This window comes from Gopherus evgoodei, chromosome 5 (assembly GCF_007399415.2).
Source record: "Gopherus evgoodei ecotype Sinaloan lineage chromosome 5, rGopEvg1_v1.p, whole genome shotgun sequence".
NCBI classification, from domain to species: domain Eukaryota; kingdom Metazoa; phylum Chordata; order Testudines; family Testudinidae; genus Gopherus; species Gopherus evgoodei.
Window position 1 is genome coordinate 39743593 of NC_044326.1, and position 17305 is coordinate 39760897.

Below are 17305 nucleotides of genomic sequence, written 5' to 3' on the forward strand. Positions count from 1 at the left end.
TCTACAGTACATGAGAATGCTACATTCAGAATGACAGCAGTCCAAGCCTTGGGGCAGTAAATGCTTCTTGAGATATGTTCAATTGCTGTTTAACTGTGTTTAGCCTAAGGTGCAGAGAAAGAAGTCGCTGATGCTTTCAAAAGTGTTTAAGTATTTTAATAGTGTCTTGGCGTGTCAGAAAATGCCATAGTACTGACTGGGGTGCAGCTCACTGAATTGCTGCAATTAGGAGGTAGGGATTTCCAAGGCAGTAATGCTGTGACAACCATATATTTTCTCAGTTTTCTTAAGTGTATCAGTAAACCATGCACCATCTCAGTTACATTCTGCATTATTTTTTCTCTGGTAATATACAATAGTTGATTCTTGTTTTACAGTTTATACATGAGACTTTACTATGAAAACTACGTACCTGGGCTCTTGTTTAATTACATAAGCTTGGTATACTCTCATTTATGATTATAATATGCATCTCAGATTGCAATATATTTATGCAAGGAGGGTAAGGAACATATGTTGCAGGGAAGTGTAAGGTGAGGAAAGGGAATGGAGGTGGACAAAAGTATATATCTTGAGCCAAGCTCAAACTCACTATACTGTCAGTGAGAGAGAGCCAGGAAGAAACTGGCTGCTCTTTTTATGGCTTTCTGGAAACACTGCAAGGACATAATTTATAGGACCTTGACAGCTGGAACTACAGAGTGGTGTAAAGGGGTGTGCTCATGCAGGGGAGGCAAAATAATCTGCATGCTCATCTTCTGATATTTCTTTACATGGCAGCGACCACTGCTCATAACTCCACATGATTCCTACTTTAGATATTATGGGCTTAATGGTGTTATTTAGACAAGTCCTGTGTTGGGACTAGTGCAGAGCCAACTTCGCTCGGAAGAGCTCTGGGGTAAGATTTGTGCCTCAAGAAGCATAGTCTTTCCCCCAGCAGCCCAACACACAGTGGGTGTGTGCAAGCTGTACTATACCTTTTGTGAAGATGTGGGGATAAGAAAGCAATGACTCCATGCATTTTTGGGTGATTTACACCTCTAGGAGTAGGTGTAACTAATGTATGTGGAACCTCGAGTCCAGGAACTCTGACTGTGCCAGCATTTTTGTGTGGTGTGTAAGAGAAGGGCAGGCGCCAAACGTGCATGAGCAAAGAACAATCTGGATTTATCTGGTGGAGAAAACTGGACTATGACTCAGAAGACCTGAGTTCTATTCCTACCTCTGGTGCTGGCCCACTTGGTGACCTTGAGCAGGTAATTTTGCCTGCCTTTATGACTCTGTTTCCCCATCTGTAAAACGGGGATAATGAAATTGACTTCCTCTGTACAGTGCTCTGAGATCTACTGAGGAAAAGAGCTTTAAGAGCTAGGGATTATTAATATGGTGCTGTCTGTGAACGCAAAGCTGCATAGGAAGTGATTCTGTGGGAATGGTATGTCTATAGGGATGTCCACAATCTGAGCAGGTGTACATATTAATGGTACTTTTGCAATGTGCATATCTGTGTGTTTAAAAGGAGGGTGGGATTACAGTGTGAGCTACTTGATTGTGGTGTGTGGGGTTTATACCACTTTGTTTATGCTTGCCAGAGTTTACTGCTCCATGCATGTTAACCTCCTAGAAAAAAAACAGAACAAAACAAAAAAACAAAACAAATGATGCAATTCTATCTTAATGTGAATCACACTTTCTGTCTGCAGTGTTAGGTGCCTTAGTTTCCTGATAATAAGCAATCCTTCTAGCCCTAAAGCAGCAGCCGTCCACAATCTCATAAACATACACATGCATATAAATAACCTCCCTTATTTGCATACTTTTATACAAAGGAATCACAGAAAACAAGACAGGCATTTAAAAAAATAACTTTGAAATTCAACAAAATTTAAAAAATGTAATCAATAATTACATACATGATTATTATGGGTGTTGCTTTAGGGAGCACATCAGAACCCTCACCTAATTCAGATTCTATAAATCAGTGTGCCCCATATTTTTTCAAACCCTCCTTTTAATGAAAATAACACTATGTCCCCCTTAACACCCCAATATGTGGTTATATATCATCATTTTATGCATCATATGTGGTATCTCCCACCCCCAAATGGTCCTATGCACCCCTCCCCACACCCGCACACAGAGAAACTGTGGTGTAGCTTTCCACAATATATTTCATCTTTTTGCATATGCTTTGATGAGTAGTAAAATTGTTTCTATTAGCATTTAATGTATTATTATTAACAGCTGAGTTATCACCTGCTGAAAGGAAGGGGACAGTTCATAGCTCAAAGCTATTGTTTTAGGCTCTTGGAATACTCAGGCAGATGACATTCTACATCATGTACGCTGGCTTCCTGTTTTTAAGGTTTTCTTTACAATCGTGGCAGCTAGAGACCTTCCCCCTTCACAACCACTCTCCCTCTCCACCCTCAAAGTGAGACTGCAAAACAATTGAGAGACCTGTTTGTGCATGCCTGGCTGGTCCTACACACGCACAACCCCTCAAATGGCACACCTTGCATTTTGGAAAACACTTCTGTAAAAGTATCAACAGCAGGTCATACAAAAAGGTGATATTTTAAAAATACCAAGTGTAGTCAGTGGGGTGAATTCAAACTATAGGAAAGATATGTACTTCTGTGTTTCCTGTCCAAAGTGCTGGGGACCAGGATGATCATAAGAGATTAGGGAAGAACACCTAAATTTTTATTCTTTGTGTTATAGGCAAGGAGAGAAGAGACAAAGAACAACCAAGTGAGCTAAAAACTGAGCCACAGGGTTACATATGTCCTGCCCAATGCCTCATCTATCTTACTTTATGTGATGTACTGCTGTGCTATGTGCATCAGCAGATGCATGAGTTGGATAAACTCCTTTTTTCAGTGCAGTTATCTCTAGGTTGGATAATAATAAGTAACAATATGCTGCAGTTTAGACTTGGGCACTAATGCTTCATGTTGTTAGAAGTGGAATATTTGACATTTTCTAGTCTCTTGCATGCCCAGGTACTCACTCATATTTCCAACCTCCATAAGGCAGAAAGCATAAGTGCTAGTATTATTTTATTTGTAACCTGGTAATTGCCACAACATATGCTAGATGCTTTGCAAACATTGCCCTAAAGAAGTTAGTTTCAGTCCCAAGATGTGGCTTCTAAATTTAGGCACTCAAGTGGCTGTCTAAAACTGCAAAATTTCCAGAAGCTTCTACTGAAGTCAATGGGAACTGCTGAGTGCCCAAGAATTTTTTGAAAATTGACTGCTTTTTTTAGATGCCTAAACCTGCACACAGTAGGCCAACTTTAGGTATCTGGTTTTAAAATGTCTATGCTAAGAAGACAAGTGATATGTAAAGGTGAAAAACTATCTGCAGTGTATTGGAGGATATGGAATAGAGATACTGTTCTTTTTTTATTTTAAAAAATTGGGATTAAAATGAGTCGTGTATGTACAAAATAAAAACTATAACAATAATAAGAAAATCTATACAAAGAATACTGTCCCATAAGGATCATTCTCTTATTCATTAGCACAGTGATAGATTTTTTATCATTGACATTTTAAAGCATCTGGTTGAGTCAAAGGATATGTCTGCAGTGCAAAAAAGGGCCTTCAGCAGGAAGTCTTGGGACCTGGCTCAGCTGATTCAGGCCCACGCTACGGGGCTAAAAATAACAATGTAAAAGTTCAGGTTTGAGTTCAAGCCTAGGCTTTGAGGGAAGAGGATCTCTGAGCCTGGGCTCCAGCCTGAGCCCAAATGTCGACACTGCTAGCTTTGTTCCATAGTACAAGGCCAAGTTAATTGACACCGATTCTGAGATTCACTGTCATAGGTTTTTTTATTTTTGGGAAGGGGGTTAGCTCAGTGTAATATATGTACCTATGGAGTTTTAAGATATGGGACTATGATAGAAATCTGGTTTAGTCTTTCTTGATTTATCTACCAACTGTGATGACAAATACTGCAATATGTCTTACCCGATTAGGCTTGTCAGTTAGTAGTGTGGTCTCCACTGAAGGGTTTAATTTTAAAATGAGTTCTTTATTTAAAACATTATGTCTTTTTGCTGCAGATGTGTTTGGATGTGGGTTATGCTGCAGGTAAAAAGCAACTTTTATTTAAATGTAAAAAGTAGAAAATTAGTCTCATCTGGGAGCTAGCAACTCTTGATTATGAAGAGATAAAATGTAAGATCACTGCATTTCAATCTGGACCCGAAATCAGTAGGAATAGTATTAATTACTTGGTAGGTGAAATAATTTTGAGGTGGGTTATATGGAATATAAGGTTAATGCACTTCATAAAGAAGAAAAATATTCCTGAAATGCAGCATAATGTTGGACACCTTTGATATGCCAAATTACAGCAGCTAAATAAACAAGGCTCAATTTCAACAAAACACTTAAACAATTTAAAACAGATTACAAATCCTATCCCTATTTAGCAAGGGTGGGATTTTGATAAGTACTCAGCATTGTCCTAGCTCTACTGCCATTGACGCCTGCAGTGCTTTTGAAAATTCCACCCCAAAGTACTCCAGCAAATGCTTAACTTTTAACATAAGTGTAGTTCCATCCAATGGGCATATTTGTCTGCTTAAGGTTCAAGCACAGGCTTGAATGCATTGCTGGTGAGGAGGCAATTGGAGGACAACCACAGTATCCTTATGTAATCAATTCTACTTGAAAGGAGAGCTAGCCAAAAGAATAGTTTTCAAATTACTGTATCATTATATCTCACTGTAACTTTCTGGATTTAGTAGCACGTATCATGGTTTCAGAATGAAGAAATTGATAACAAACTTTGCATTTCTCTGAAAGGGAGGAAGGGTTGCAATGGAGTGCCAGACAAAATCCAATATCTTATCCAATATCTACTTATGTTGGCAGATACTTTGACTTCAGTGGGCACTGGATCAGGCCCCGTCTGATACATTGAGGAAAAAACAATAACCTATAATATGCCAGTTTACTTCTGGGGAAATGCTGCACCACTGTACATGTGCATAATTAATGAGCCAGGCATATTTTTAATTTTCTGCACACAAAAAAGCTCCCACTGGAAAGTTTGTTGCAGTTCCACCTTTTGCCCACCAGAGAGTGCTAGGGAAGAGAGCACCTGCCTTTTTCACAGCGCTCATCCGGCCAGATCAGGAGACAGGGGCTATGGGCAGACAGACAGTGTGAGGCTGCTGGGGGGCAGGGTCAGATAGGGGCTTATTAGGGCTAGTGAGGGAGAACAGACTGGGGCAGGGGCTGAATGGGAGTGCTGGTGCAGGGCCACATGGTGATGGGGGAGCCACACAGGGCCACATAGGGAGAGGTGGCTGAATTGGGGCACAGAGACACATAGGGATGGGGGGAGAATTTTCAATGTTTTGGCTCAGAATTCCCCAGGAGTAAGTAGTTGATTCAAAATAATTGAAACTATGCTTTTACTTATTTATACTGCCATGTTAAATGCAAACCAATCAAATACTGCCATTCAGTAGATATTTAAAACTGTTGTAATAGTAATTCAAATAATATAATTATTTTGAATGTTCATTGATTTTATAATTCATTTTCAAACAGAGACTTTATTAGGGGAAAAGATAGGTAGGAATGAGTTTTGCCTTGTTCTAAATTAAAAATAAGATGATTTGCCTGCTTAAAAATCAGTATCATATGGGCCTCAGTAATAAATTATTATGCTTGCTGCTTACCTTTAGGGAGTGTGAATAATTCTGTGCTAACCATGATGAACAGTGCAGTTTTCCTCTGCATTCTGTATACAACTCCCAGGCCACAGTAGTTTATGAATTGATAGGCTGACAAATGACAATATTTCTGTTATCCATCACCAAAGAAGAAAACTGTGAGAGTCATAGCTGAGCCTAAATTCAAAAGTCTTTGAAAAGCAAAAATAAAAAAGTAACGCTAACTTATTGTCAAGTACAGATGAGTAACCATGGCTGACCAATCTAGGATCCAATCCTGTTCTTATTGAAGTCACTGGGATATTGAAACATTAAACAGTATACAACATTATTTTAATTAGAGAATCCTATACAGTGTAAAATATTCATGAACTGAATTTATAGTGGGTCCCATGAAAATCTTAACACTTATGGCTAGATTCACAAGGGGACTTAAGTGTTGCAGTGTCTAACTTTTTGGCATTGAGAAGATCATTGGGATTCACAAACCTAAAGTGTTCAGTCTTCCTATACGCTGAGTGGAGGGAGATAAGTATCTAAGAATGGGATTCACAAAAGCCAGCATGATAGGCAGCTCCCTGCCTCAGCTAACCACTGGGAGAAGGGTGTGTTCTCAGCCTTAACCCACTCAGGAGTTCAGTGCCTAAAATCCAGGGTGGAGGGAGGTGCCTATTGATGTTTCAGATTCTCGGTGATGCTTTAATAAGGAAAATCACCATCATCCTTTATAACCTTTAGCTTAGTGGTTAGGATAATCACTTGATGTGGGAGACCACAGGTTCAAATTCCCCCTTTGCCTGACTGGGGGAGAGGATTTGAACATCTCTCAGGTAAGCACTCTTAACTAGTGATATTGTGATGTGGAGCTCTCAGTCTCGCCTGTTGAAGCTTTATATAAACAGTCACTGGGACAGAGAGAACAAGAGAAAGCACATGCATGCAAGTGACTCATACATAGTGATTACAGCAGTCATCCAGGATGTGGGCAACCCAGAACCCATTCTCCCTGTTCCAAGGATTCTGTAATTATTTATACAGTGTGGAACAGTTTTAACTAGGGTGACCAGATGTTGCAATTTTATAGGGAAGTTCTGATTTTTGGTTCTTTTTCTTATATAGGCTCCTATTACCCCCCACCCTCTGTCCCGATTTTTTCATACTTGTTTTCTGATCACCCTAGCTTCAACAGGAGAGACTGAGATCTACATTAGAATACTCTATAACTAGGTTTGGAAGAACTAGATTTTTATCAGTAAATCCAGGTAAACATCAATTTCATCGTACACATACAAACCAACAACAATATTTCTATCAATAATTGAAATTTGCAGATAGGCAAAGTAAAAAAAAAAATGCTGCTGGAAAATTTATTAGTTTGATTTAAGGATATTTACTTTGTATATTTTGACCTATGTTGACAATTTGTGTGTTAGTGGTTTTAAAACTATAACTTTTTGAATAAACATCTACTCTCATTAAATAGTCTGACCCTCTCCTATTGATTGACCCCCACATAATTTCCTGAACCTGAACACTGAAGTAGATAAAAATCTGTAAAATAAACACCAGTATTATCTGTCTAAAAATAAAAATCATATTCTGCCAAGCTAATGCATATCCCTGTGGTAAGGTCACTCACTTGAGTTAGGAGACCCTTGTTCAACTCTCTTATTAGGTACAAGGGATATGTGAACCAGGGGTCTCTTACATCCCAGGTGAGTATCCAAACCACTGGGCTAAAGGTTATACAGGAGGCTTCCCTTCTGAGCTATTTTGGGTACAATTAGGTCGCCTCTGAGCCCACCTACAAAATCAAGCCCCATAGGCAAGTTAGGCAGAGGAACTCCTCTCTGTTCCCAGTTTGTGAATCACACTGGGGTGTAGGTGGGAGATTGGTTTCCAGATGCCTAATGTAAGGCAGCAATGTACGTGTTCAGAGGCAGGAACATAAGCACCTAAGGAAATGTTACTGCAAGAACATAGGTACCATGTGAGTTTAGGCACTTACAGGATCCAGGGGCAGTTTAGTGGAGGTTTTATGAATACATGTGGTATCTAAATCCGTCCTGTGAATCTAGCCCTTAGTGCTCTATGATGGTACAGTCTTTTCAGTATTCCTTATGGGGAATTCCACAGGTAATCTTCCTCAGGTAAGCTTCACGGTGGGATAAACATGAAGGGTGGGATTTCCAAAAGCATTGAGTGTTGGCATAACCCTGCTTTCATTGAAATTGTGGACTGAGTAGATTTTTTTCCATCGACTGATGAATGCAGATTTAAGGCAACACTAAGCACCTGTGAAAATCCACCCCAAGATCATACCCACTGCAAATCTGGAGGGAAAAATGGTTAGTTACGATAGAAATGAAAGTTAATTTATGTAGGGTTCTTTTTGATAATTTAAACTGCAAAGCAATAAATATTTCCCAATGGGATTTGATGATAATGAAAAAGATCATAGGGCAAACAAATGTTAAGAAGAAGGTGAAATTGGGTAAAATGTAATTAATTTGAAACTATTAAATCATATAATAATATTAAGATAAAAACTATGTATAACCTACCTATTGACATAAGGCCAGATTTTGCCACTCTTCCTCATGCTGAGTAGTACCTTACTTGAATTAGACTCATAATAACTGGGATTGCTCACAGAGTAGAGTACTATTCGATGTAAACCAGGGTATCAGAGTTTTGCCCAATTTTTGGAACATACTTTTCTAATTTCAGTTGCAATTATGTAAACATCAAAATAACTTAACAATATCTGCCTCTAACAGGCTGCAGTCTGAACCCTGTCTGAACCAGAAGCCCAGCAGATTTCAGTGAGCGGCCTGGCCTGCATGTATAATAGCTGAAAGATTTTTTGCTTCAGAGGTGAAAAACTACAGCATTCCCCACAGCACATTGTAGTCACAAAACATTTTCCTTTCAGACAACATTTCAGCAGTCAGGTTTCTACATGAATACGCACACTTTTAACTGTACATATTAGACTGAAAAAGGGGGGTTGCATGCACTTATCCATTACTGTTTTTAATTTGCTTTTTCCATGTCCAGGTACTTACAGCTTGGGCCCTAATCCTCAAAGGTATTTAGGCACCTAAATGTCTTTGAGGGTCTAGGCCCTAGGCCCCAATCCTAAGAAGATTTACGACATGCTTAACTTTATATCCACAAAACCCTGGTGATGGCAACAGGACTTCTTGCACACAGAATGTGCATAAGTGTTCGGAGGATCAGGGCCTTAGATTCTATTAATAAGATACTGAAACGTATTTCACAAAGAATCCAAAAGAAAGATTTTGTGTTTAAATCAATTAAAGAAAATGGGCAGCACAAAATGAGGCATCTGGCTGATTATGGCAGTGTGGGTATCCAGTCAAGTTATGATTCACAAGCTAATTGGTACCAAAAGTTGTTAAATATTATGCCTAAAATAATATCATGTGTCAAGAAGTGCCTTTGTGCCCGCACATACGTATTATTAAAGTTAACATGCGCTTCAGTGATTTTTACCTTTTAAAGATTTTGTCAATGCAAAACTTTTAAAAATATTTTGTTTTAAAAGTTCGTTAATCATACTGAGGAAGGGAAGACATTTTCCGTTTATTTTTAAAAAGGAAATTCTCCTCTGTTTTCAGACTCGAGGCCTCTACCAGATGTAGCCCTGACGGGGAAATGTACTCGAGAGTGTGATGAATATGGTCACTCGGACTCCTGCTGGATGCCAGTTCGCACTTCGCCTGAAAGGAAGCAGAAGAGCCAGCCAAAACTCTCCACCTTCATGCCCGTTGATGAACGGGGCAGTCAGGAAAAACTGGCCAATGGAGAAGCCTCCCTCATGGGTGATCGCAACAGAAACCTCCTGAACAAAAAGTTGACCTCATCCTATGAGACCTTCAACGTAGCTAGCTTCAGCAAAAATGAGGAAGCCAATCCAGAGGATATCCCCCTTACACAGACAGGGGAATACAAGCCATCTCCTGTCAATACTCTAACTAGAAGAGAAGTTTACCTGTAGATTATAAAGAAGCCACAACAAGGTTCATTCATGTATAAGAAGGAAAAGGGGAAAAAAATCTTTAAAATCAAAACAGTTTAGCACGAAAAAAAGGGGAAATAAAAGAGGGGGCCACCAAAGAGACAAAAGCTTTGCCTGCCACTTCTGCCTCCGTATCAGGCATTTAATTATATAGTCTGCCTGACTATACTGTACAATGTAGAAACCATTGTTGTTACTTGCATGTCTAATCCTCCTCACTGATTTTTATTTTCTTAAATTTATGGTTGCAAATTGCTTTCATGGTAACCAGCCTGATTAAAAGAACACAACACACTGTTGTTACCCCTCTGCTGAAGCATGATTTAAGCCACTCTGATTTTGTTTGATTGTCATCTGGCTTGTTAAGGATAACAGGTCAGGGAAAATATACTCCAAGCATATCATCTGAATATTGCTGATCCCCAACAGGGATGATCCTTTAGAAACCATACAACTATAGAGGTAAATATAAAGGGATGACCATTAATAGGCACTTTGTGAAGATCACAGCTTTAATATTCTCACCTGAGGCTTGAAGCAAGAGAATTATACTAAGCCTGAGACTGCAGTCCAAAAGGTGACATATTTCCCTATGAATCATGAACTCTGGGTTCTGTTTTATCCATAGAATGAACTCTCTATTGGCTTACTTCCGCGTAACAAAATTAATGTCATATGTACCATAGCATACTAATGATAAACTGTTAACTCATGTTATTTTGGACAAAACGTATATCTAGTTGGGATGATCTTAGTAACTAAAAAGGCCAAAGATCGCACTATGGATCAGGGGAATTGCTAAGTAGTTGATCTTGGCTTAGAAATCTAGTGTACCCACAAACCATATGCATGCACACATAAATACACATTCAGTTACACTTTGCACAGCAGCATAGTCCACAAGCCCAGATGACCTACTGCTACTTCAATGGATTTTAGTAGATTGCTCAAAGGAACTGCTAAGATGTTTGCAGATAATGTTATAACAACATACAGCATCTGCTGTATGATATGATACTGCCAGTTCCAGGGAATATTTTCCAAAAGGCTACCTTTAATAAAAATAAATAAATTAATTAATTAAAAAATCGGAGGCTGTGTTGATGTCACCCAGAACACTTTTGGGGGAAGGTGGGTTGGTGGGGGGGCGGAAATGGTGTGATGCAGTGACAAGAGTATATTGCAAGTCACATAACATTTCTTCTTTTCACAGTGCAAGGTATGCTTGCTAAATCTTTTGTCATCAATGTTGCAGATTACCAATTGTATTTGTCAAAGGTATGATGCAGGTTTTCTTGAAACACAAGTGTATTAAAACAGTCCTGTGCAAGGTGAAACAATGTCGAGACTCAACACAGTTAAGAAGGGTAACAAATGGTCAGATTGACTTGAACATTGCTGTGATACTTTACACGGTAAATTGAGAGAAGTCACAGGGAATCCAAACTAATCGTGATAGCAAAGAGCTATGGCCAGTGACGATTCTCACAGTATGCACTTATTAAAGGGAATAGGAATCAAAACAGGTTTTTGTGCAATAAAAGCAACAAAATGTGCAGAACTTAAGCTAGTTGCTTCGTAGCTGATGTAGTAATAATTGAATACTGAATTCAGACATTCAGATGAAAATGACAATCAGTCAACACAGTGCGGACAGTTTGAGAAGGGTGCAAACATTCAAATCCCTGGGGGTTTAACCTGGCATTAGGGCATGGCTATATGGCTGTCTAGTAGACTGTAGTCACAATGTAGCTTTGGGTAGTTTCTTCCTTTTGAAGAATTACACAGAAAATATAACATTAAGCAGCCTGAAATATAGGTTGATAAATCAGTACAACTCATCACGACATTTACTTTTCAAATTTCTCTTCTCTATATAGAGGGGTGCCCTTTTTGGCCATTACATTCCCCTCTTAAATTTAGTTTTCATTTTGATGCTACTTTGTGTGTAGAAGTTATAATGAATGGAGACATGTTATGAAGAAAAAATATTAAAACAAAGATTAATAATTGAACTTTTTTACATTTAATTATTTAAATTATGGAGAGATGCAAATTAGTACTTTATGATGAAACTGTAAAGAGCAGTTACTACATTGTATAATCTGTAAGTACCTGTTAAGGAAAAAAAAAAGATTCTAAAGATGCTTATGTAATGTATACACAATTTTATTGCACGCTTCAACAGAATACAGAATTGCATAACAGATGTTCAACAAAACTTTTTTTTCTTTAATAGGAACTTTTTATTTTAATACTACAGTTGAAAACCATTAGATTACTTGTTTAAATATATCTTTAAACCCTTTGTCTAAAAAGCTAATAAAACAGGTCATACAACACCTTAAGATTAAATGGATCAGCAGTCACTCACCTGTTTTTGCACCACATAAGGCAGTCATGCCATTGTAACTTACTTGTGAGCAACCCCTTAGAACTAAAATGGGTGTGAAAAGAATTAAAAAAAAATCAATGTACTTTAAATATTCACAGTACTTCTAGTGGAACTACCCATCATAACATGTCAATTACTATTATGACCTGGCATGACACAGAAATAAATTTTGTGTTTGTAGTTTTTTTCATTTGAAATAGGTTAATCTGGTGCCACTCCATATATAGAGTCCTTTTGTAAAAATACACATAAAATGAAGTACAAAAAAATTTAGAGCGAATGCAAAATATGCAACTGTGCCTTTTATACCTGTTGTTATAGTAGAAAGGTGATTGGGTTGGGCACTGAGGGGTAATGGGCTATTCCCAACTTTTTTGAACCTGTATATTGATCCCTGTTTATTTTCTGATAAATTATAAATAATATATTTAAAAAAATGCCTTCTGCCAAACTCCGATATTGGACCAGTCTTAAGTATCTTTGATTATGAAAACCAGATTGTAGCTTAGGTATGTGCTGCTTTTTTGCTTTCCTTCCAATCTACTGCCTGGAAGACTACAGTATAGATTACAACAGATAAATATCATAGTTATTTAGCAAGGTGTCATAAGTTCATTTAGCCAGGAAAATTGATGATTTAGTGTCTCTTAATTGCTTTTAGCTGCCATTCCATTTTGGTTGTACAGTATAAAAAATGTCCTTTTTTTCCTTCCATGGGAAACTCCAATGAACTTTGCATGTATTTTACATTAGGACACATTTATAGATGATGCATAACAATATAACTTTATATATATTAGAGAAGTCTGTAGCTTCAGTCTAAAATCTAATGCTCCCTCCGAACCTCCAGATCTACTATATTATTCAATATGGTTTCTGATTGGCCTGCTGCTTGAGTTTCAGAAAAAAACCAAGGTAGACTTTATTTTTATGTGAGGAAGAACTAAAACGGGATCAAAGACGCTTAGCTGAAAGGCTACCCTGAGAAGTTGTGAAGCAGGAAATGTAGAGTAAGGCCAAATGAATCTGCCATAATCTGTTGCTAAAAGGCTTTTAAGGAACTTGAACAACAAAGCAGTTTCTTATATTATCTCAGTTATAAATATACAGTGTTTCCTTAAGAAATGAAAGGGAGTAGAGGACAACAGTAGAAATTAATGTAGTCCAGCAATTAAACTGAGCTGCAGCCTGAAGAGCATAACACATGGAAGAAGGCATCATTTTCCAGCTACCTGGGGAACACTTTCAGACAACTTTTTCCTAAATTTTAAAGCACTTGCATTCAGTGTGGTATGATCTGTTTGTAATATTAATCATTGACTATTGTTCTGCAACTTGGATGTTGATAGTGAAGCAGAGAACAATTTATCATTGTTTATTATGAGTCACTATGCACGCACCTATGCTAAACATGGCAAAATGTATTAAACGCTAGTCCACCTCTATTTATGAAATATTTTACATAATTTAATTTGCTTTTGTACAGTTTTATGTAAATAAATTGCTTGTCATTTTTGTCTCTGCAAATTAAAAATATAACATGTTCAAATGGTTGTCTATTTGCCAGCATACTTTCTCTGACAGGTTATTTCACTTTGGTAGGAAGACAGTGAACAAATTCACAGGCTAGTTTGAGCAGAGCTTTCAGATCTATTTCATGCATGATTTAAAAAAGAAAAGAAAAAAGAGTGCTGCTCTCGTAACTGGTCACTTCAGCTGGCAATGTAACTGTGGCATTACTTTTCTCTGTAGTGAAGTACACTATGGATTAGTTACATTCCGCACTTCAAGTTCTGACTACTACTTGGCCTGTTTTAACTGGAGAAATAAAATATTTGGCATGGTAGTACTTCTTTCCCATTAACGTTGTAAGTGACCTGTCTTTTTAAAGCATTAAGAAAATGTTTACATTCAAATGGGGGGAGAGGCAGGGGGAAACTAAGTAAAAGTACAGTTGTGTTTATTCATACAATAAAATAGCAATTTACTCCTTGGGGGTAAAAAGACATGTCTAGTTCTCTTTTTTTTTTTAAAAAAAAGGTTCAGTAGTATTAACAATTAAGATGAAATGTCTGATCAGAAAGGATGCAGTGCCAGGGCTCTCACAAGGTTTTGCAGAGCACTGTGTAATAGCACATGCAGCTGCTTCCCATGTCTGAACCAGGTCCTTCCATCTCCGCATACCCACTTAGGATCACAAACAATGCATTCAAGAAGGGAGAGCAGAAAAGTGAGAAGAAGCTGATCTTGTAGCTACCAGGATCAAACAATCTGTGGTTCAAACAAAGATATAGGTCTGAACTCTCCTCTTCTCACTTTATTTTTGACCAATGCATCTCCCAACTATTTAACTAAAAAGTGAGCTTATGTACCAGACTGAGAGGCGAATTAGTCCCTTACTATTTTCCTCTTTTTATTTTTCTGCCTTTGATCCTACAATACAGAAACGTGATTTTTTTTTTAAACCATGTGCTGAAATTTTCCTATAAATATAATATTGCAAGGGAGAGCTTGCTAAATGTTGCTGTGGAGTTCCACTGACCAATACAAAAAGTCAGATAAATCCCATTACCTTAGCTGCAGAATAGGCTTTGAGATTTTAAAAGTCTAAATTGACTAGTACTCATAAGTTTTATGGCTCATGTTGTGATTATTGACCTTTGAGATGGTACTTTCCCTAACCTTGCCTTTTCTCTTCACGTGCATATGTCAAGGAGGCGTCTTCCTGTTAGTACAGATCTAAAATTTGTGTGTCTGTGGCAAGATTTCAAACCTTAAACTGACACTAAGTTTCCTGAGTGGCTAGTCATAACCCCTTCCAGAGGCATCATTTTAATGAGTAGCTTCAATCAGTTTTTCATGTTTACTTTATACTAATCCTATATACGAGGCATGACCTTCTGTTTGTTTTGTCTTTATTTTCAGTCTTCTTTACAAACTGCATCTAGGAAGGTGATTAAAGCAAGAAAAAAATAAATTTCCTGATCTGCAAGGAATGGTAAGAGATGAGAATGTGAAATGGAGAAAATAAACAGTTTATACTCTCCTTTAGCCCTGGCTTCATTTCTCCCTCTTGCCTTGCAATAAAATGTAAATCTTGTGCAGTGACTGAATTTAATATGAGTGACCTAGGCAGAAGTAATTTTATGTCTTTACTGAGCTTTCTGTGGGAGTGTGTAGAAGATGCTTAATAGTTCATAAATGTGCAAGCTTGTACTGATGGATGAATCAAAACCAAAATTATACCAAAGGCATAAAGGTTTAGTGTGTCTAGTGAAACACACTATGATCTCAGACTGTTCATAAGAAGGGGAGAGGGAAGATACACTTGATTCTGAGGAAAAATTGCTTGCAGTGGTATGGTAATATGCATCAAATAACCAGGAAAATTGTTAAAGCAAGATGTTCAGTACTTATGCACACAGAGAGGGAAAAAAATTGAGTCTGAGCCAGTAATGCGGAAGGAATATGGAATCATGGGTTACAACTGGAAGACATTTGTTGTTCATCATAGATACATTAGCATCTCATATTTATTTAAAAACCTTGAAACAAAATTGATAGGCCTGTGCTATAAACTACTTATCTGCAATGGACCTCCCTAATTACCAGTAGAAAACCCTTTCTAAACAGGATCCAAGGAATGGGGAAAGAAGTGGCTTTTTCCTCTCTTTGGTTGCCCTCATCATAGAGGCAGCCACAGGCTAATGTAGCCCCCAAAGTGCAAGTTGTAGTAACCTTAGTGCTGCTGTAACTTGCACTGCCTGCAACAGTTTCCTTAGAAGCCAAAGATTTCCAGAGCAAAAGCAACTCTAATACTGTTCTCCAGACCCTGGAATATCCTGTGTAATAGAGAATGACCAAGAGCAGGTACCATAAAGCCCCTATGCAAGTGAAGTTCTCAATAGGCCATTTAACCCAGCTTTCCAGAAGGGACAGAGCAGGGCCAAAGGTCCAACATTCTATGTGGACACTCCACTTGATATCAGCTGCCAACTAGACACGGAGCCATTGATCGCAACCTGTTGAGTTTGATGATCTAGCCAGCTTTCTATCCACCTTATAGTCCATTCATCCAGCCCATATTTCTTTAACTCGCTGGCTAGAATACTGTGGGAGACCATATCAAAAGCTTTGCTAAAGTCAAGGAATAACATGTCCACTGCTTTCCACAGAGCCAGTATCTCATCATAAAAGGCAATTAGGTTAGTCAGGCATGATTTACCCTGGGTGAATCCATGCTGACTGGTGCTGATCACTTTCCTGGCCTCAAAATCCTTCAAAATTGATTCCTTGAGGACCTGCTCCATGATTTTTCCAGGGACTGAGGTGAGGCTGACTGGCCAGTAGTCCCCTGGATTCTCCTCCTTCCCTTTTTTAAAGCTGGGCACTCCATTAGCCTTTTTCCAGTCATACAGGACCTCCCCTGATTGCCATGAGTTTTCAAAGACAGTGACCAATGGCTCTGCAATCATATCCGCCAACTCCTTTAGCACCATCGGATAAAGTTCATTCAGCCCCTGGACTCCTTTTCCAGCTTTTCTAAATAGTCCTGAACCACAGAGGGCTGGTCACCTCCTCCCCATACTGTGCTGCCCAGTGCAGTAGTCTGGGAGCTGACCTTGTTTGTGAAGACAGAGACGAAAAAAAGCATTAAGTACATTAGCTTTTTCCCCATCGTCTGTCACTAGGTTGCCTCCCGCATTCAGTAAGGGGCCCACACTTTCTTTGACCAACTTCTTGTTGCTAACATATCTGTAGAAACCCTTCTTGTTACTCTTAACATCGCTTGCTATTTGCAACTTCAATTATGATTTGGCCTTCCTGATTTCACTCCTGCATGCCTGAACAATATTTTTATACTCCTTCCTGTCATTTGTCTAAGCTTCCACGTTTTGTAAGCTTCTTTTTTTGTGATTAAGATCAGCAAGAATTTAACTGTTAAGCCAAGCTGGTTGCCTGCCATATTTACTATTCTTTCTACGCATTGGGATGGTTTGTTCCTGCAACCTCAATAAGAATTCTTTAAAATACAGCCAGCTCTCCTAGACTCCTTTCCCCCTCATGTTTTTCTCCTGGGGGATCCTGCCCATCACTTCCCTGGGGGAGTCAAAGTCTGCTTTTCTGAAGTCCAGGGTCCATATTCTGCTGCTCTCACTTCTTG

At 38.5% G+C, this 17305-nt stretch overlaps 1 protein-coding gene across 1 annotated transcript in view; it reads left to right on the forward strand.

Moving 5' to 3' along the window:
- PCDH7 (protocadherin 7) overlaps positions 1-13694 on the forward strand; it is a 391928-nt gene extending 378234 nt beyond the window's left edge. Inside the window, exon 3 of the mRNA XM_030563484.1 lies at positions 9346-13694. Within this exon, the coding sequence (XP_030419344.1) occupies positions 9346-9725 (380 nt within the window). The 3' untranslated portion in view covers positions 9726-13694. The remainder of the gene's footprint in view (positions 1-9345) is intronic.
- The last annotated feature ends 3611 nt before the right edge of the window (positions 13695-17305 follow it).